Source organism: Jaculus jaculus, chromosome 1 (genome assembly GCF_020740685.1).
Source record: "Jaculus jaculus isolate mJacJac1 chromosome 1, mJacJac1.mat.Y.cur, whole genome shotgun sequence".
Classification (NCBI taxonomy): Eukaryota; Metazoa; Chordata; class Mammalia; order Rodentia; family Dipodidae; genus Jaculus; species Jaculus jaculus.
In genome coordinates this window covers 204820994-204838278 of record NC_059102.1, presented here as the reverse complement: position 1 = coordinate 204838278, position 17285 = coordinate 204820994, and the positions used below count along the sequence as shown (strand labels likewise).

General features: G+C 35.1%; 1 protein-coding gene across 1 annotated transcript in view; it reads left to right on the top strand.

Moving 5' to 3' along the window:
* The window catches only part of Sgcz (sarcoglycan zeta), a 1272783-nt gene that overhangs the window by 1044360 nt on the left and 211138 nt on the right, over positions 1 to 17285 (top strand). Inside the window, exon 3 of the mRNA XM_045137940.1 lies at positions 8464 to 8565. Coding sequence (XP_044993875.1) covers positions 8464 to 8565 — 102 coding nt within the window. The remainder of the gene's footprint in view (positions 1 to 8463; positions 8566 to 17285) is intronic.

The following is a 17285-nucleotide window of genomic DNA, read 5'->3' as shown; positions in this document are numbered from 1 at the left end:
TAAACATTAAATTTAAATTACTTTTCTTGGAAGTACTCTCTTTGTTGACACATATACCTGTCCCTCATAATAAATTCTCAAAAGAGTAGTTCTTTACAAGGTATTTTCTGCCAAAAAAAATCAGGTATATGGAAATTATGTTGAAGATTGCTTACATTTTAAAGGCAAATACTATGAGTTTTTCTACTTTTTTTAATGTAGTACAAATTTATTTTTTGTGATTCAAGTAAAGAGTTTCAGCTTATTGATCAATTCAATAGACATTCATTTATTGACAACATATTTTGTAACCTTCAGCTTTGAATGGAGTATTCCAGGAGTGAATGCATAAACATGGTGGCTAAAAAATTTTTAAGAAGAGATAAAATATGTTGACAGCTAATTAAAAAAACATGTATTTTATAAACTATATATATATATATATATTTAAAGATACAGATAGGTAGATGATGACAGATGTGGGCAATTTTATAGACATAGAGTACAAAACTAGATTTGATTAGTGAGGTTTTTAATGGGTTTTGATGGGTTTAAATGGATTTTGAAAAGAAGATGGGAGTATCAGTTCAAAAAATTAAAAATAATAGATCTAATGCTAGGTGTGGTGGTGCACACCTGTAATCCCAGCACTTGGGAGGCAAAGGTAGGACAATCACCATGAGTTCGAGGCCACCCTGAGACTATATAGTGAATTCCAGGTCAGCCTGGGTTAGAATGAAACCCTACCTCGGGAAAAAAAAATAAAATAAAAAAAAATAAAAAATCATTTAAAAGCTGGGTGTGGTGGCACATGCCTTTAATCCCAGCACTCAGGAGGTAGAAGTAGGATGATCACCATGAGCTTGAGGCCACCCTGAGACTAATAGTGAATTCCAGGTCGACTTCAGCTACAGTGAAACCCTACCTTGAAAAATCAGGAAAAAACGAAAAGATTCAGAAATTTATGTGGCAAATCACATTTTTTTTTTTCTAAAGAAACACTAATCACACATCTAAATGGAATTTTAAGTTGAAGAGACAATAACAAAAAATAAATCTTGAAAACAAAGAATTTGAAGAAACACTTAAAATGTCTTAAAACATTCTAAAAGTGAGGATTGGAAACAGTGGAAGAAATTAGTTTATAAGTTTTCCTCTAAATATGCATTGTTCCCCCATTAACTCTTACCTTCTGAATGCTGAGTCCATAGCTGGTGACACTTGAGAAGTGGAGCCTTGGTGGGAGAGGTGTGTTGTTGGAGGTGGGCTTTGGAGTGTATAGCTCAGCTCCCTTGTTCAGAGTTTGGCTCACACTAACTGTTATTTTCCACTTGCTGTGGCAGATTGTGATGTACAGCTTCTGCTCTTCTATCTTTTCTTGGTATCTCTTCCAGACTGTAAACTGAAATAAAATCTTTCCTCCTGTGATCTGCTTTTGTTCCTTTCTTTTGTTTTTCTTTTATTTTGTCTTTCTTTTCTTTTGCGGCTGTATGTGTGGGGGTAGACTACCCACCCGAGGGGGGATGCATGCTTCCCTGTTTTTCCCCACCCTGAGCCCACCCACTGGCAAGAAGACCCTGATAACCCTTAATTTCTTGCCATTCTTTCCCTGGTATCTGCAGTGCAGCTAGGCGGTCGCCATCTTGACCGGAAGTCCCTTTCTCTTTCTTTCCTTCCTTTTTCTTTTTCTTCCTCTCTTTCTCTCTCCCCTTCTTTCTTCTTTTATCCCTTTCTTTCTTTCTTTCTTTCTTTCTTTCTTTCTTTCTTTCTTTCTTTCTTTCTTTCTTTCTTTCTCTTTCTTTCTTTCTTTCTTTCTTTCTTTCTTTCTTTCTTTCTTTCTTTCTTTCTTTCTTTCTTTCTTTCTTTCTTTCTCCTCTCCCTTCCCCTTCCCTCCCCTTTCTCCCTCCCTCCCTTCCTTCCTTCCTTCCTTCCTTCTTCTTTCTTTGCCTCAGTTACATGAAGCCAACTACTTTTCTGTGTATGTGGCCAAATATTGGACCTTGAGAGTGAAAGGTTTATTTTTGGTCATTGCCTCAGAGTGAATTAATCAACCACAGTGGGGAAAGCAGGCAAAGTGAGCAGCAGTGGGTGCATGAAGCCTAGTCTATTCACATGACATAGTGAGGACACTGACCTTGGCTGGAGCCACTGGGAAGTTACAAAATATCTAAGTACCCAACCTAGTAATAAACTTCTGCCAGCTAGATGGCTCCTCCTAAAGCACAATAGCTTTCAAAATAGTGGCACAAGTTGGGGACAGAGACAGAGCCTTCAAAATTATCAGTCTCTGGGAGACATAACAGAGTTCAACTTTTAGTATATGAAAATAACTATCACTTCAAAGCACTATAGAGGAGGTGAATAACATAAGTCTATAAACAGAAGCTTAAAGTGATTATAGGGAGTTTTATTGGAGTGTGTGTGGGTGATGTGTACATATGCATATGTTTTGTCTGTGTGAATGTGGGAGTATACATGCATGTATGTGGATGTCTTAGGACAAGGTTGGGTGTTGTTCTCCACCTTCCATCTTGTGTGAGGCAAGTTCTGTCATTCCCTGATGTGTTTGCCAGGCTAGATGGCCTGTGAGCTTTGGGGAAATTTTTCAGTCTTCAACTCCTTTCTAGCAATAGGTGAATTGGGATTATAGATGTATGTAGATTTTTTCTTGTGGCTTCTGGGGAATCTGGAATTATAAGGATGTCATTCATTGAACCATCTTCTATCCAGCGCAGTGATGTGGAGAAGTCATATAAGCAAATCACGTTGCAAACAACAAACTGCTAGGAAAGCAAAAGAAAATAATTAAAATGGGAAGTGTTTATTTTGATGTATTGATTAGAGATCAATCCCATATTCTATTAAATCATAATTTTTACTAGACTATAATTTTCTAATAAAATAGCTAAACCTGGTTTAGTTCTAAACATTTTGTTTATTATCACCAGAAATTACAACTGTATTCCTGTGGGGATTGATATTACCTTCATAATATTCACAAAAATTATACTCAAGTTAATGTAGATTGAACAACAGGTGAGAGAGAGCAGTTAGTAAAAGTAAAGTGAAGTTTCAAACAGAAGCTCTCTGACTTCATGCCCCAATACAAAATGACATGTCACTCTTAAAGATAGGTAGCATATTTGTAACACTATATGAAATATATGACTCTGAATAATTTATAAAAATTAGGCATTTATTTTCTCATAGTGTAAGGTATAGGACAATCAGATTCAGTTGTATGTAAAAAACTTCTGTCTGCTCAAGATAGCTACTCTTTGTACATCCCCAGAAGCAGTTCAGGAGAGCCACATGGCCTCACATAGGAAGGAAAGTCAGAAGGGCATTTGGACATTGAAAATTCTCTCAATATCATTCACCACGGAGGATCCTCTGTGGTTTATAATTAGGATATAGTAGCACAATGAAGTTTCAACACATGAACTATAAAGGGCACACATGTAAACTGTAGCCATATCTAAATCTACTAGATGATAAACAAAGCATTCTAATTAATGTGGGCCAAGTGTGATGGAAAATATAGTAATTTCAAAAGTCATCTTTCTAAAACTAAAATTATGATTTTGGTAAAATATAGATAAAATTACAGTTTTTATATAGAATGTTAATAATGGTTAAAAATCTATATAAACTGGGCACATTGTCAAACTGCTTAGACTAGGAAAATAAATTATATTATTTTTCTTTTTATATAAGTAACAATTTCACAAGAAAGGAAACAGTTATAATAAAGAAGAGACAATGTAGGATAGAGAAATCATTGGGTAGTAACACTTTTAAGAGGATTTAATACCTAGAATATATATTGGGTCATGATTTGCAGAGACATTTATCATACCAATAACTGGGGGCTAACTCCACAATGCACGACCTATTTTCATTAACAAGGAGGGTCTAATGGGAAGGGGTAGATCACAGATGAGCCTAAATAATGGTACCAAACTGCCTGTATTTACTGAAAAGAGAACTAATAAATTAAATTAAAAAAAATTTAAAAAAAGTTTAAGATAAAAGATAAAAAAAAAAAAAAAAAACCCTGTAAGCCAAAAATGAGTCCAAACATTCAGATCTAAAAATGAAATGGACAGTTTTCAAAAGAACAAATACAGGGATGGAGACATGGCTTAGTGAAAGTGCTTGCCTGCAAAGCCCAAGGACACAGGTTCTATTACCCAGTACCCACATAAGCCAGATGCACAAGATAGCACATGCATCTGGAGTTTGTCTGCAGTGGCTAGAAGCCCTGGCTCACCCATTCTCTCTATATATCTGCATCTTCCTTTCTCTTTCTCTCTCACAAATAAATAAATAAAATATTTTAAAAGAACAAACGCAAATGGCATATAAAAATATGATAAAACTTTAACATCTTAGCCATCAAGGAAATGTAAATTAAGACTAAATTAAGTCTACATTATATTCCTGTTAAATGGCAATCATTAAGAAAAGCAACAAATGCTGGATAGGATAAAGGAAAGCTTTATCCATATTTAATGGGAAAGTAAATTAGACTGTGGAAATCATCAGGATGTTACCTCATTAAATAAATAAACTAGATCTACCATATGGCCCAAGTGGACCATCCTGCCAATATTTGCAAGATAATCCAAGTCAGTTTACTACAAAGCTACCTGCATATACATGGTTTGGACAACACTATTTACAATATACAAATATTGAATGAGTCTAGGTACCTGACAATAGGGGAGTGAATAAAAGTGACATTTTCATCTATTCATACACATATATGAATTTTATACTGCCTTTCAAAATAATGAAATTATACCTTTTGCAGCAGAATGGATATAAGTGGATATTATCATATTAAGTCACATAAATCAGACAGGATTATAATATCATATGCTTCCTCTCATATATATATATGTACATATATACATATTTGGAATATATATGTATATATACATATTTATATTATATGCAAATGTACATTATATATATACATACACACACACACACATACATATTGCCTTAGAGAGCAGTATGTATACAGGGCAACCCTCTTATCTGACTTAAATGAAATATAGTTATTTAGACCACATATGGAAGAAAACATACCCAACTTAGTACTGAAAGCTTTATCAGATTAAATATGTACATGTCTTTAGATCATGCTTAACTTTAGTTGTATGGGGCTCTTACTTCTGATCATCCTTTAAAATGACTAGTATTTATTGTCAACACCTTTTATGACCACTATTGGAAGGAGAGTTAACTTTGTGGTAGACCTTGTTTCTATTATCCTGAGATAATTTAACGGTGATATTTGTTCTTTCCACAGAAACTTGGCAGAGACATTTTAGAAAATTTGTTTTGCAAAAGGAATTTGGGAATATATATGGAAATTCACTGTGATACTTAGTCAAGAAAATCCCTTTGAATTAAAATAATTATTCAAGCCACACTTCATTTTACATTTCTAGAACTAATATTAGATTCCTGAATTGTGGGGAATTATGCCCATTCTCTTACTTATGAAAACACTGCTTAATTATGTCTAGAAATTTTCTCACCTTCAAGATCTCAAAATACAAAATTATACTTTCTGGTGATTATTTCTTACTATATAATAACTCTTACTGAACATGAAAATTAATGTAGCAACATTTGCCTTTCTTTGACTCATCTAATTTTGCAATCCTACCCAGCTGTTTGTTTTTGCTATTTAATGAAAAAATGCTTTTTCTTGTAAATTAAAGGTGTGTGAATTTAATCAATAGTTGTTCCATAAAAAAGTATCCTTTTTCATTAATTTAGAACCCCACAACTTCATGATTTTCTGTTATTGCTGCTTAGAAATTCTGTTATTCCATTCTATTTTCCCTTCTGTGTCTGAGCTGTAGATGAAAGGCATGCTGCTACAACAGATTACAGCTCTACTAACTACATGAGAAACGATGTAAATCTTTAAACCAGGTGTTTTTCACTTCTCAAAGTAAATGAATGGACCATGAAATTTCTGTAAACGTTCTCTTTGCTCAGATAAACCACAATCTGTAACAATATATATTTGTTTCATCTTTGAAATGATTCTTCAATGCTGGTTGTAGTTCTAATGCTTGTTTTCTCATTTTAGTTGGCTTAGTACTAGACATGTTCAGTATCACCTTTAAGCATTTTTACTTGCCTCAAAAAACTAATTCCTTTGGGACAATTTCAACTTTAACTCAACCAGAATCTAGTACTTGTGTGGCGGCTTGAATGTAAACAGCCTCAAACCTACAGGTCTTGTTTTGTTTTGTTTATTTTTCTAGGACGTACTATCTTGTGTAAAAATTATCGACATGAAAATTATAGTTTGAGTCGTTTTTTTTTCATATTTTTATAAAAAGCAAGTTAAGAATGATGATTTTTTTTTTTTCGAGGTAGTGTCTGACCTGAATTTCGCTTTGTAGTCTCAGGGTGGTCTCCAACTCATGGCAATCCTCCTACCTCTGCCTCCTGAGTGTTGGGGTTAAAGGCGTGCGCCACCAAGGCTGGCTGCACAGGTGTTTTTGATTAAGCTTCCCGATTAGTCTTCAGAAGGTGGAGAAGCCCGCTTGAGGAGACTGGGCATGTGGTTCTTGAGACCAGTCTTAGGTTTGTGTTCAGAGTCAGTTTTTGTTTGCTGGTGCTGGCTGAGGTCTTGATGCTATGGTGTTATTTCATGGAGTGAGCCAATTTCTGCCATGAGGAAGCTTCCTTGGCGGTTTGTAAGCCTGAAATAAACCCTTTCCTTCCACAAGCTGCTTCTGGTGTTTGTCCCAGCAATGAGAAACTGCAGGAAGTCAGCTTCATCATACTATCACGCTGTTTCTCTCTCTTTCTTTCTCCACCCCTTCCCCCCACCATTCTCTTTCCATTCTCACCCTCCTTTCCTCTCCTGGTCTCCTTACTGGCAACAAAGGGATGAGAAGACCATCATCATATTTTAACTTAAAAAAAAAAACAAAAAACCAAACATCTCTGAGTATATAACAGCTAAGAACAAGTCATCATTGTTGACATTCTCCTGGCTTTTATATGCATGTTTGCACATGAAACGTCTCTGTTATCCTTATGATAGATACAAATATCCCTTAGTCAAATATCATCCTACTTTCTGTGAATCTGTTGGCTAATAACCAACATATATCTGAATTTTCGAGGATGATATAAATTTTTAAAATCCAAAGCTGCATTTTCTTTGAACTTTATACTTACCAGTATTCCTAATCCAGTTTAAAAAATATATACTGCATCACATTATTCACTATAGTTGTAAAAACCTTGAATAAATATTTTAATCCACAGAATTTCACCAAAAGTGCATTATTGCTGCCACCTTATACATTTTTTTTTTCTGTCAGATAAGTGTTCTTGTATACTAACATCAACCATACATTTGTGTTTCTTTTAGAAACTCCATGGAAGACAGAGCCTTAGCCTTGCACTTATGACTGTACTTTCTTTGGATTCAAAATATGTTCCTCGTTCTGTTCTCTCCATGATTCCTTAATAGGAAAGACACACAATAGCCAAATAGGATGGTGTGCTGTTTCCCAAAGCTTAAAACATGATGATTTTCTTTCTCCATCCACTCATGCATCTCTTAAGATTTTATATTTCCAAGGTCATTATCATAGTCAGTCTCTCTCATATCAAGAGGTTTATTTTCATAGGACATATGGTATCTCTTTACACAAATGTGTAGCCTGCTTTAATTTACTTTATTCTGTCTCTTCAACATTATTTTTGATATTATTTTGTCGTAAAATACAGTTGCACCCTATGGAATAGAACATATATTTACTCATGGTTTTGCTATAGAAACACCATGTTTTGAAATACCAATCAAAGATTGGTTGTTAAGCCGGGCATGGCAGCACAAGCCTTTAATCCCAGCACTCAGGAGGCACAGGTAGGAGGGTTGCCAAGAGGTGAAGGCCACCCTGAGACTACATAGTGAATTCCAGGTCAGCCTGAGCTAGAGTGAGAACCTACCTCGAAAAACCAAAACAAACAAACAAACAAAAAACTGGTTGTTAAAAGTATTATACAAATGGGATTATTTAAAAATGTAAAACTATTTATATACTTATAGTAATATAAGATCTTATTATTAAAATTATTATTATTAGCTTGGAAAGACTTTTTCTAAGAGTCAGGTAGCAAATATCATCTCTAATAAACAGCTGAACTACTGCATGAAGCAACTAAAGTACATATTAATAGATAAGCCATAGTCTCTGCAGAACCAGGGGGAAACACCAGGTCCTTTATCACCTCATTCCTGTGTTTGCTAAATACAGCATCTGTATGTATGCAAAGGGCTACAAGCATTCATTAAGTAGTTTTAATCTCTCATTTTCCTTAAATCACCACTGATTTGAGCTCATTGTATTCTCAATTTAGGCCTAAGAAAATTATGGCCAGATATTCATTCTCTAATTAACCTAAAAGTGAAATATATTTCATTGCTTGTAGGATGGTATGGGAAATCTGAGAGTCACCAAGAAGGGAATTCGACTTGAAGGTATATCAGAGTTTCTACTTCCATTGTATGTGAAAGAAATTCATTCCCGAAAGGTATGTGACATGGCTTTGGCTTACTGTAACAGAAAAATGAGAGGTTTGTTCTAGTGTAAACTAGGAGGGAAGAATAGCCTTATCTCCATCCTTTTTCACTTAGATTCTTTCAAGTAATGACTGATTTGAAGACATTAAAAAAATAAAACAATTGGAAAAGAATAGAGAAGTTTAGTTACACTCTAAATAAGAGAGTATCAGAACTGAAGGGTATGGCTGACTTAGCTAGTCTATAAAATTTATCCTTTTTAATGGAATTTTTAAAATGTAATTGTAATATCCAGGCTTAGTGGCACACACGTTTAATCCCAGTACTTGGAAGGCAGAGGTAGAAGTATCACTGTAAATTTGAGGCCACCCTGAGACTACCTAGTGAATTCCAAATGAGCCTGGACTAGAGAGTAAGATTCTAACTCAAAAAAAAAGTAGTAATTTGAATAGGTATTTGATTTTATGAAAATTTGTGGCAAAAATATAGATATGAATTGATAATTTCAATTCAATGTCACATATATTTTAGCTTAATTGGAAATAGTTAAAAGTTTTAATAAAGAAATTGAACTCAGTTCTGAATCAATATTATTTAAAACAAGCCAGAGTGTTTATTCTTTGAATGTATATGTGTTTACCACATACAGTTTATCAAATAGGGACATGTTAAGTATCAAGACTGTAGCTTAATAACTACTCATTTTTCTTTGTTTCTCCTCAGAATGTAGCTACTATTTTTGTATATATCAAGACCTTTCCAATTTGTCAGATGGCCTTTTGGGAGGGAGAGTATCTGTGGAAATAAATTTATGTCAACAGAAATAACGAAAAGCTTGACATGTAAAAGTTGTAAAATTAAAATTATTTAATATATATGAAATTTATTTGAGATTAAAGCAATATTTAAATAATGTCATAGTATATTAGCAATTTGTTTTTACTTTTTTGTTTATTTTTATTTATTTACTTGAGAGTGACAGAGAAAGAAGGAGAGAGAGAGAGAGAGAGAGAGAAAGAAAGAGAGAAAGAGAATGGGTGTGCCAGGGCCTCCAGTCACTGCAAACGAACTCCAGACATGTGTACCCCCTTGTGCATCTGGCTAATGTGGGTCCTGGGGAATCAAGCCTTGAACCAGGCTTCTTAGGAATCACAGGCAAGTGCTTAACTGCTAAACCATCTCTCCAGCCCTATATTAGCAAATTCGTATTGTAAACCATAATAATATATAATTTACTTCAAGCCTATTTAAACTAATATCAAAGTGAAATGAGAAAAAAGGATGGATTTTCATAAAATTTTTGATTAGGACAATGATGTCAATTTTTAATATGTGAAAGATAGATAATATCTAAAATACTACATATTGACTACCCTCTCAGTAGTAAACAGATAGTTTAACATTACATCACTTTTAAGATTTTGGTTAGATATAAAAAAATAGATACATTTATTTACATTGATTGATTAAGCTTTAAAATGATTAAAATATTAAGAATATTTTGAGGTCTTTATTCTGTTTTTATGAAATCTGAATGCATTAGCTTACCTAGTTTAGTGCCTTTTTTTTGAATAAAAGTTACCACCACCAAGTCATTTCCTGTGTTCTACCTGTGTTTGGGACTAGCATACAATTTAGGATTTGAAGAATGGAGATAAGAAAATGCTAACCCCAGGAAAAGATAATAATACTCCTGGGCAGAGACTGTTTGGAAAACGCACTGGTAAATCCAGATTAGCAAAGGTTTCATCTCTTAGGAATTCCAAGAAAGTCTTAAAATATATCTCTTGAGGTGGGCACTTTTTTGTTGTTGTAGTTGTTTTTTTGAGGTAGGGTCTCAACATAGCTCATGCTGACCAGAAATTTACTATGTAGTTTCAGGGTGGCTTTGAACTCACTGTGATCCTCCTACCTCTACCTCCTGAGTGATGGGTTTAATGGCATGTGCCACCAATCCCAGCAAGGTGGACACTTTTGAGAATATAGGAACAGGTATTTTACTGAAAACAGGAATTAGTTTGGTTCATTAAAGTGTGAGGTGATGGGAGTAGGCTACCTAATCTTTCTTCCTAGGAAGGCTGACATCAGGCTCACAAATATTTCCAAAATCTGCTATATTGATTGGGAACCTTAATAGCCCTTTATCAACCCCAGTCCTTGCCTATCCTCTCTGAGACTCTCATTATGGTTTGGCTCAAAAGCATGACATAAAGTACCTATTTTATAGGCAATCCCCATATTGTGAATACCTATAATGAATGTTGATGTTTACTCTCACCAGTCACAGTTTCTCTTCGCTTTCATTTTCTCATTAATAAATTTGTTAAAAATATATCTATTATATAAATATTAAGTGAAGAAATAATATAAAAATACAAATATTATTTTAGAGTTAGTATGATGAATACTTAGTATTATGTTAATGCTATAAGGATTTTAATTAATAAAATACATACCAACCAGTCTTTCTGTACATTGTTCTGTATTGAAGTTTATATAAAATTCTAAGATTCCTATACTATTCACTTCAGGAAATGCATTTAAACTAAAAAGGTACTTAAAAAGACTCAGTTAAACTGATAAAAAATGTCAATTAGCACAACTTTAACTTGTATGTATTTACCCTGTGGCACCTTCTTTGTATTTAGACAGAAATTTTTCAGAGTTACTTTTTGGATGCCAAGGGTGGTTGCATATGCCTGTAATTTCAGTGGTCAGGAGGCTGATGTGGGAGGATTGCCACTACTTCAAAGCCAGCCTGGGCTAGTGAACTCTGGGCCATTTGACTATGTAGATATTTAGTCCTACACATGGAAAATGTTAGTCCTGCTAGACAGAAACCATAGTTTTCTATAAATACACAATATATCACCTAACATACTCACCTGTGTACTCTACAATTTAACTGACTTGTATATGATTGACTTAAAAATATTTGAAGATCTTATATTACATGAAGTAATTTATAATCTTCATGTTTTTCAAAATCAAAGTTTCTTATTAATAGGCAACTTGAACTCAAAATTATATAATATAGTCTATCACAGAATATCTTGTAATTCATGGGCTAGAGAGATGGCTTAGAGGCTAAGACACTTGTTTGCAAAGCTGAAGGGTTCAGGTTCAATTTCACAGGACCCACAAAATCCAGATGCACAAGGTGGCACTTGCATCTGTAGTTTATTTGCAGCAACTGGAGGCCCTGGCACACCCATTTTCTCTCTGTCTTCTCTATCTCAAGTAAATAAATAAATAAAGGATATCTTGGATTTAAATCTGTATTTAAATTTTAATAGTAATATATTCTCAAAACTATCATTCCCTGAATGTCTGTCAAGTTAAATGTACATTTTTCTTCAAATGAGAGACAAAGCCTATGAAATTTTGGCTGATTTACATGACTGATGACAGTAGTAATTCTTTAAAGCACATAATTTAACATTATAGCAAAACCTTGGACTGTCAGGAGCTTAAGACACACAAGTAGATATGAAGTAGATATGTTCCTGTTAAGTGAAATTAGAATAACATGAAAGAGAAATCTAAAATAAATTCAAAAATTGCTAGATGTAACTATCTTTACCAAAAGGGTATTTTTTTCAAATTTCTCTTTATGAGAATTAACAATTGTAAATAGGACTAAGAAGCAAAATGAATTAGCTTTGTGTTGAATTTCAGACAGTGTGTGCTAGCTCCCTGCTTGATAATTTAGGGTAATTATGTCCAGTCTATTTGTCAGTATCCCTCTTCAATATCAGTTCTTTGATAACGATACCATCTTAACTATGTCATAGTTCATGATATTTACATTTTCCTCTTTACTTTAACTGGACACTCACTCTTTTGATTCTAAGAGTTTTCTTTAGTTCTGTTCTATTTTTGACTTCATAATTTTGCTATTTTACTTATTGCATACTTCAAAACATGATGAATTTATGTCTAATTTGGAAGCGATTACTCAGCATATTCACATCAACTAATCAAATCGTTTATTATGACTAGAAGCCAGGTCTTTTAATGCTCATTCAAAGCTCTTCAATAATCCATTGAACTTCTCCAATATTCTTTTTTCATAAAGGCTTAGAATTTTTTTTTTCTCATGTTGTAACAGAGTAACATCCCAGTGGGTGAACTATAAAGAACAAAAAATACATTTTTCTTGTTTTCTGGAGCACAAATCCAGGATAAGGGCATTCCTGCTGTGACATGGTTAACGTAGAAAGCATCACATAACTATAAAACATTAAGAAAGAAAATATGGATCAAATGCTCCAACCTTTTTAACTACCCTACTCCTATGATGATTTTATTCTGTGACCTAATGACTTCCTAAAGGTCTTTTATCTTAGTGTTTTTAAAAGGACACATTTTAATTTAAATTGTGAATGTGATATTCAAATCATCATACTATTGTTCATAAAATCCATCTTCTTTTTTTTTTAGATTTATCATGGGATTTATTTTTTTATTAATTAGTTTTGTATTCAGCAAATACAGTCAGTTTGGTACCATTATTAGGCTCATCCGTGACCTACCACCTCCCCATAGCCCCTCCTTGTTGAGGTATATGGGTCATGAATTGTGGAGTTAGCCCACAGTTATTGGTATGATAAATGTCTTTGTGTATCATGACCCAACATGTAGCTCTGACATTCTTTCTGCCCCCTCTTCCACAAAATTTCCCTGAGCCATGTTGAGTTCATTTTGGGTCTGCTTCAGTGATTAGGTGTTGGGGACCTCTGGGGATCTGGTCCTCTGATTTGGTAGGGTTGATTTTTCTCTGTGTTGATCTCCTTCCCCGTTGTGCTGGTATCTGGTTCATCAGGAAAACAGCACCCTTGCTTGTTTCACCAATTTTCCTTAGTTTCAGCTGTGGCCATTTTGAGGTATGATGGGGTGGCTCTCTCCTTAGGATCTACATCTATCTGAAAAAGAGAAGCAGATTCTCCAATGGAGAGTAAGTTAGCAGCAGGAAAAATGAGACAACCCTTACTTTTTTATAGAGAATTTAATAGTTGTAGGCCCTCTTGTAGCCCATGATTGATGGTAGCTTGATAATGGAGAGGAGGCTTAAGTTTGGATATGGTTCTGACTTGTTTCCCAGCTCCAGCTATGGGTCCCATACCACTGAGAGGATCAGTTAGCCAAATCAAGAGCAGTTTGTTCCCCACCATGGCTGTGTGCCACTATGACACTTGTGTGGGCATCACACCAAGTTATTTGTTGCTAAGTAGATTAAGCCATGAGTAGTTTGGACAGATATTGTCCATTTTCCCGCAGTCGCCCATGTAGCACCTTCTGGAGGTAGACATGCTGACTGTCTCGAGACTGACTTTCTTCCAACTTCCAGCCATGCCGTTCCATTTTACATGTCAACCACATAAGGTGTCTTCAGCAGTAGGGTCTTAGCACTAACCTTTGGTGGGTCATCAAGTACTCTGACAGAAATCTGTCTGTCTTTTAGGAAACCTTGTAGGTCCCTCTGATTAAAAGCTCATTGTGGCTGACTACAGGCCAGAGTGATTTGCTCAACCATGTTTGTAGTGGCTCAATTCATAATAGCTAAAAGCTGGAATCAACCCAGATGTCCTTCACTAGAAGAATGGATAACTAAGATGTGGTATATCTACACAATGGAATTCTATACAGAAGTAAGAAAAAAATGACACAATGAAATTTGAGGAAAAACGGTTGAACCTGGAACAGATCATTCTCAATGAACTTACCCAATCACAGAAAAAAAAAAAAAAATTGCCACATAGTCTCACTCATCTACAGCACATAACCTGAATCTACCAAAAATACCTTACATACCCAGCAAGCATCTCATGGACTAGACACTTGGATGGATGGGGAGGGAGAGGAGGGCATCAAAGGGGTGGGAAACACAAATCTAGACTCAAATGGCAATGGTACCATAAAATTCTACTTCCTAAAAGGCAGACCAAATGGCTGAACCTTCACCAGGCCCTTAGAGGGAACACCTGAACCACAAGACACAGGATATGGTATGATGAAAACTAGCCTTAATCTTCTGCATCTTCCCTCCTTCCCTCTCCACCCCCTCTCTCTTCTCTCTAACGGTTGTCTATTAGTTATCTTTTTCCTCCTTCTCTTAGTGGGCACTGACCTGTAACTCCCAGTAACAGCATGTGGTCATAGTCTTCTTATTTATGCGTGAAAAATACTGGCTGGATCCTTAAAAGAAAATACAACATATAATTTTAGCACAGTGGACCTTATTTGGAGATGAGATTAAAAAATACAGTAACATGGACTGGAGGGATGGGTTAGTGGTTAAAGCACTTGCCTACAAAGCAAAGGAACCAGGTTCTATTCCTCAGAACCCACATAAGCCACATGCACAAGGTAGCATATGTTTCTGGAGTTCAATTCCAGTGGCTGGAGGCCCTGGTTTGCCCATGCACTCTCCATCTGCCTCTCTCTCACTCTCTCTGCCTCTTTCTGTCTTTATCAAATAAATAAATAAAAATAAAATATTAAAATAATAAATAAAAGGTCAGACACACACTCATATGTGTGTGTGTGTGATTAAGACAGGGACTCACATAGTCAACTATACTCAAACTCTTTATGTAACTAAAGATATCTTTGAACTTCTTGTCCTTCTACCACTGCCTCCTAAAAATAAGATTACAGGTGTATGCCTCCATGCCCAGCCTATGCAGTGATGCTAGGGATTGAAGCTACAGATTCACACATACTAAAGACAAGCCTGCAATCCACTGAAATAAATATCTAGTCCCTAGATATCTTATTTCATTTATACAAAGTATATTATATAAAAACTCTAAACAGGACAGAAAATCTCCAGTTAAATGTTCAGAATTTTATTATGGCCCTGTCTGTATAAAAATAACTCATCAGCTATATACCTTTGTGAGTGGCATGTACCAAATAACAAAAAATGAGGCTGACACAGTGGTAGTCAACCTACAAAATATCACTGCCTCATGATTTTTAAGATTGGTCCCAGTGTTGTGCTGGACAAAATTGCTCTTACTAATTAAATAGGTTATTTTTTTTTCTCTTATGCAATGTTTCAGTTTTGTTCTCAGAAGGAAGAATCAGGAACTCAGCTTGGGGCGAACCTTGGTAAAATATTTTGACTTAAAATTGGACCTGCCACACTGAGGAGCAAGCAGTCCTTGAGTCAAGCTGCCACACTTCTACTTGAGAGAATTTGAACTTGCATTTGACAGATGGCATTGCACATGAATTGAAAATCAGATGAATTGTATAAACAAGAAAATACTTCTCAAAAACATTTTTTTGTTGTTGTTCAGGAAGCAGTGATCAGAATAGTCCTGTTTTGTTTGAGAAAGCCTGTGAAGCCTAAAATCCAGGCAAGCACACCACTACATGGGTTTAAAGATTTTCCAAAAGAGACACACACAGGGATATACTTGTACTGACAGTCAATCATGCTTCAAAAACAGTGCTTTCTGTTTGTTGCCCTGTTTTTCAAGCTGCTCCATCACTAGTATCCTTTACTATTTTTTTATTATTATTTTTGTGTGTAGGTGTATGTGCAATGTGATGTGTGTAATGTAAATGTTATGTGTGTGGTGCATGCACACTTGAAGCACTGCAGAAGCACACCAGAGGCAGGGCCACTGATCTGCTGTGGCAGAAGCAGAATATCTGTTGTCGGACTCCATCACCCTTCCATATTATCATTTTGAACCAGTCGCTTTCTGATACAGGAGCTTGCTATTTCTCACAGGCCCCAGCAACTTCCTAGCATCTTTTCCCCTTTAAAGGAAATGGTTACAAGCAGATATGATTACAATGTCTATAAGTTGGCTTCTTATATAGCATCCAGAGATGTAAATTAAAGTAGTTTCTGGCCCTCTCAGTCTCTTACACTCGCAGAGAAATCATCCTTGACTGCTGATATATCTCTCCAGTCTACTTTTCATTTCTTTATGTTTTAAGTAAGACACAACTTTTATCAGTATTCCTAGCATGCATTGCTCATGATCTGGAAAGCTAAACATGAAGAACAGGGTGAAAAGGCAGTTTGAGACAATATTCAATCTGAAGTAAAATTTATCGAGATAAACAATGGTACCAAACTGTCTGTATTTGCTGAAAAGCAAACTAATAAATTAAATTTAAAGAAAAAATCATCGAGAGTATAGTAAAAAGACTTTCAGGGAAATAATAAGCATTGAATGACTCATACACATCTATGTATGCCACAAACTCATGGCAACAATATCTCTGAGGACTCAAAAGATGGCTCAGTAGCTAAAGGTGATTGCTGGCAAAGCTGCTTCAAGCTGTAAAGCAGGATGTCGTTCTCTTTCAGTGGCAGTACTCCCTGGTATGCCCATGCACACACACACACACGTTTCAATAAATATGGTTTTTTATACTTTGACTTTTTGAAATGTCACTAAAATAAATTAATTGTGATGAGATATTTATCAGTATATTTTCTGAATTGGAAATCTCAAATGTTTCTCTTATAAAATTGAACTAGGAGCCAATGTGTTATCAAGCTTTCCTGACTTTCATTGGGTTTTCAATCCCCAAGAAAAAAAAAAACGTACTGCTAGATTTACTGATGAGTTAGGAGATATGACAGACACGTTCCATCAAGATGCTGATTAACCTACAATTGCATAAAATGAAATACCCCCACTGAAAACATTTATTGTCATACCATATTGTAAAATATTGCTGTATCATTATCAGAAAAATG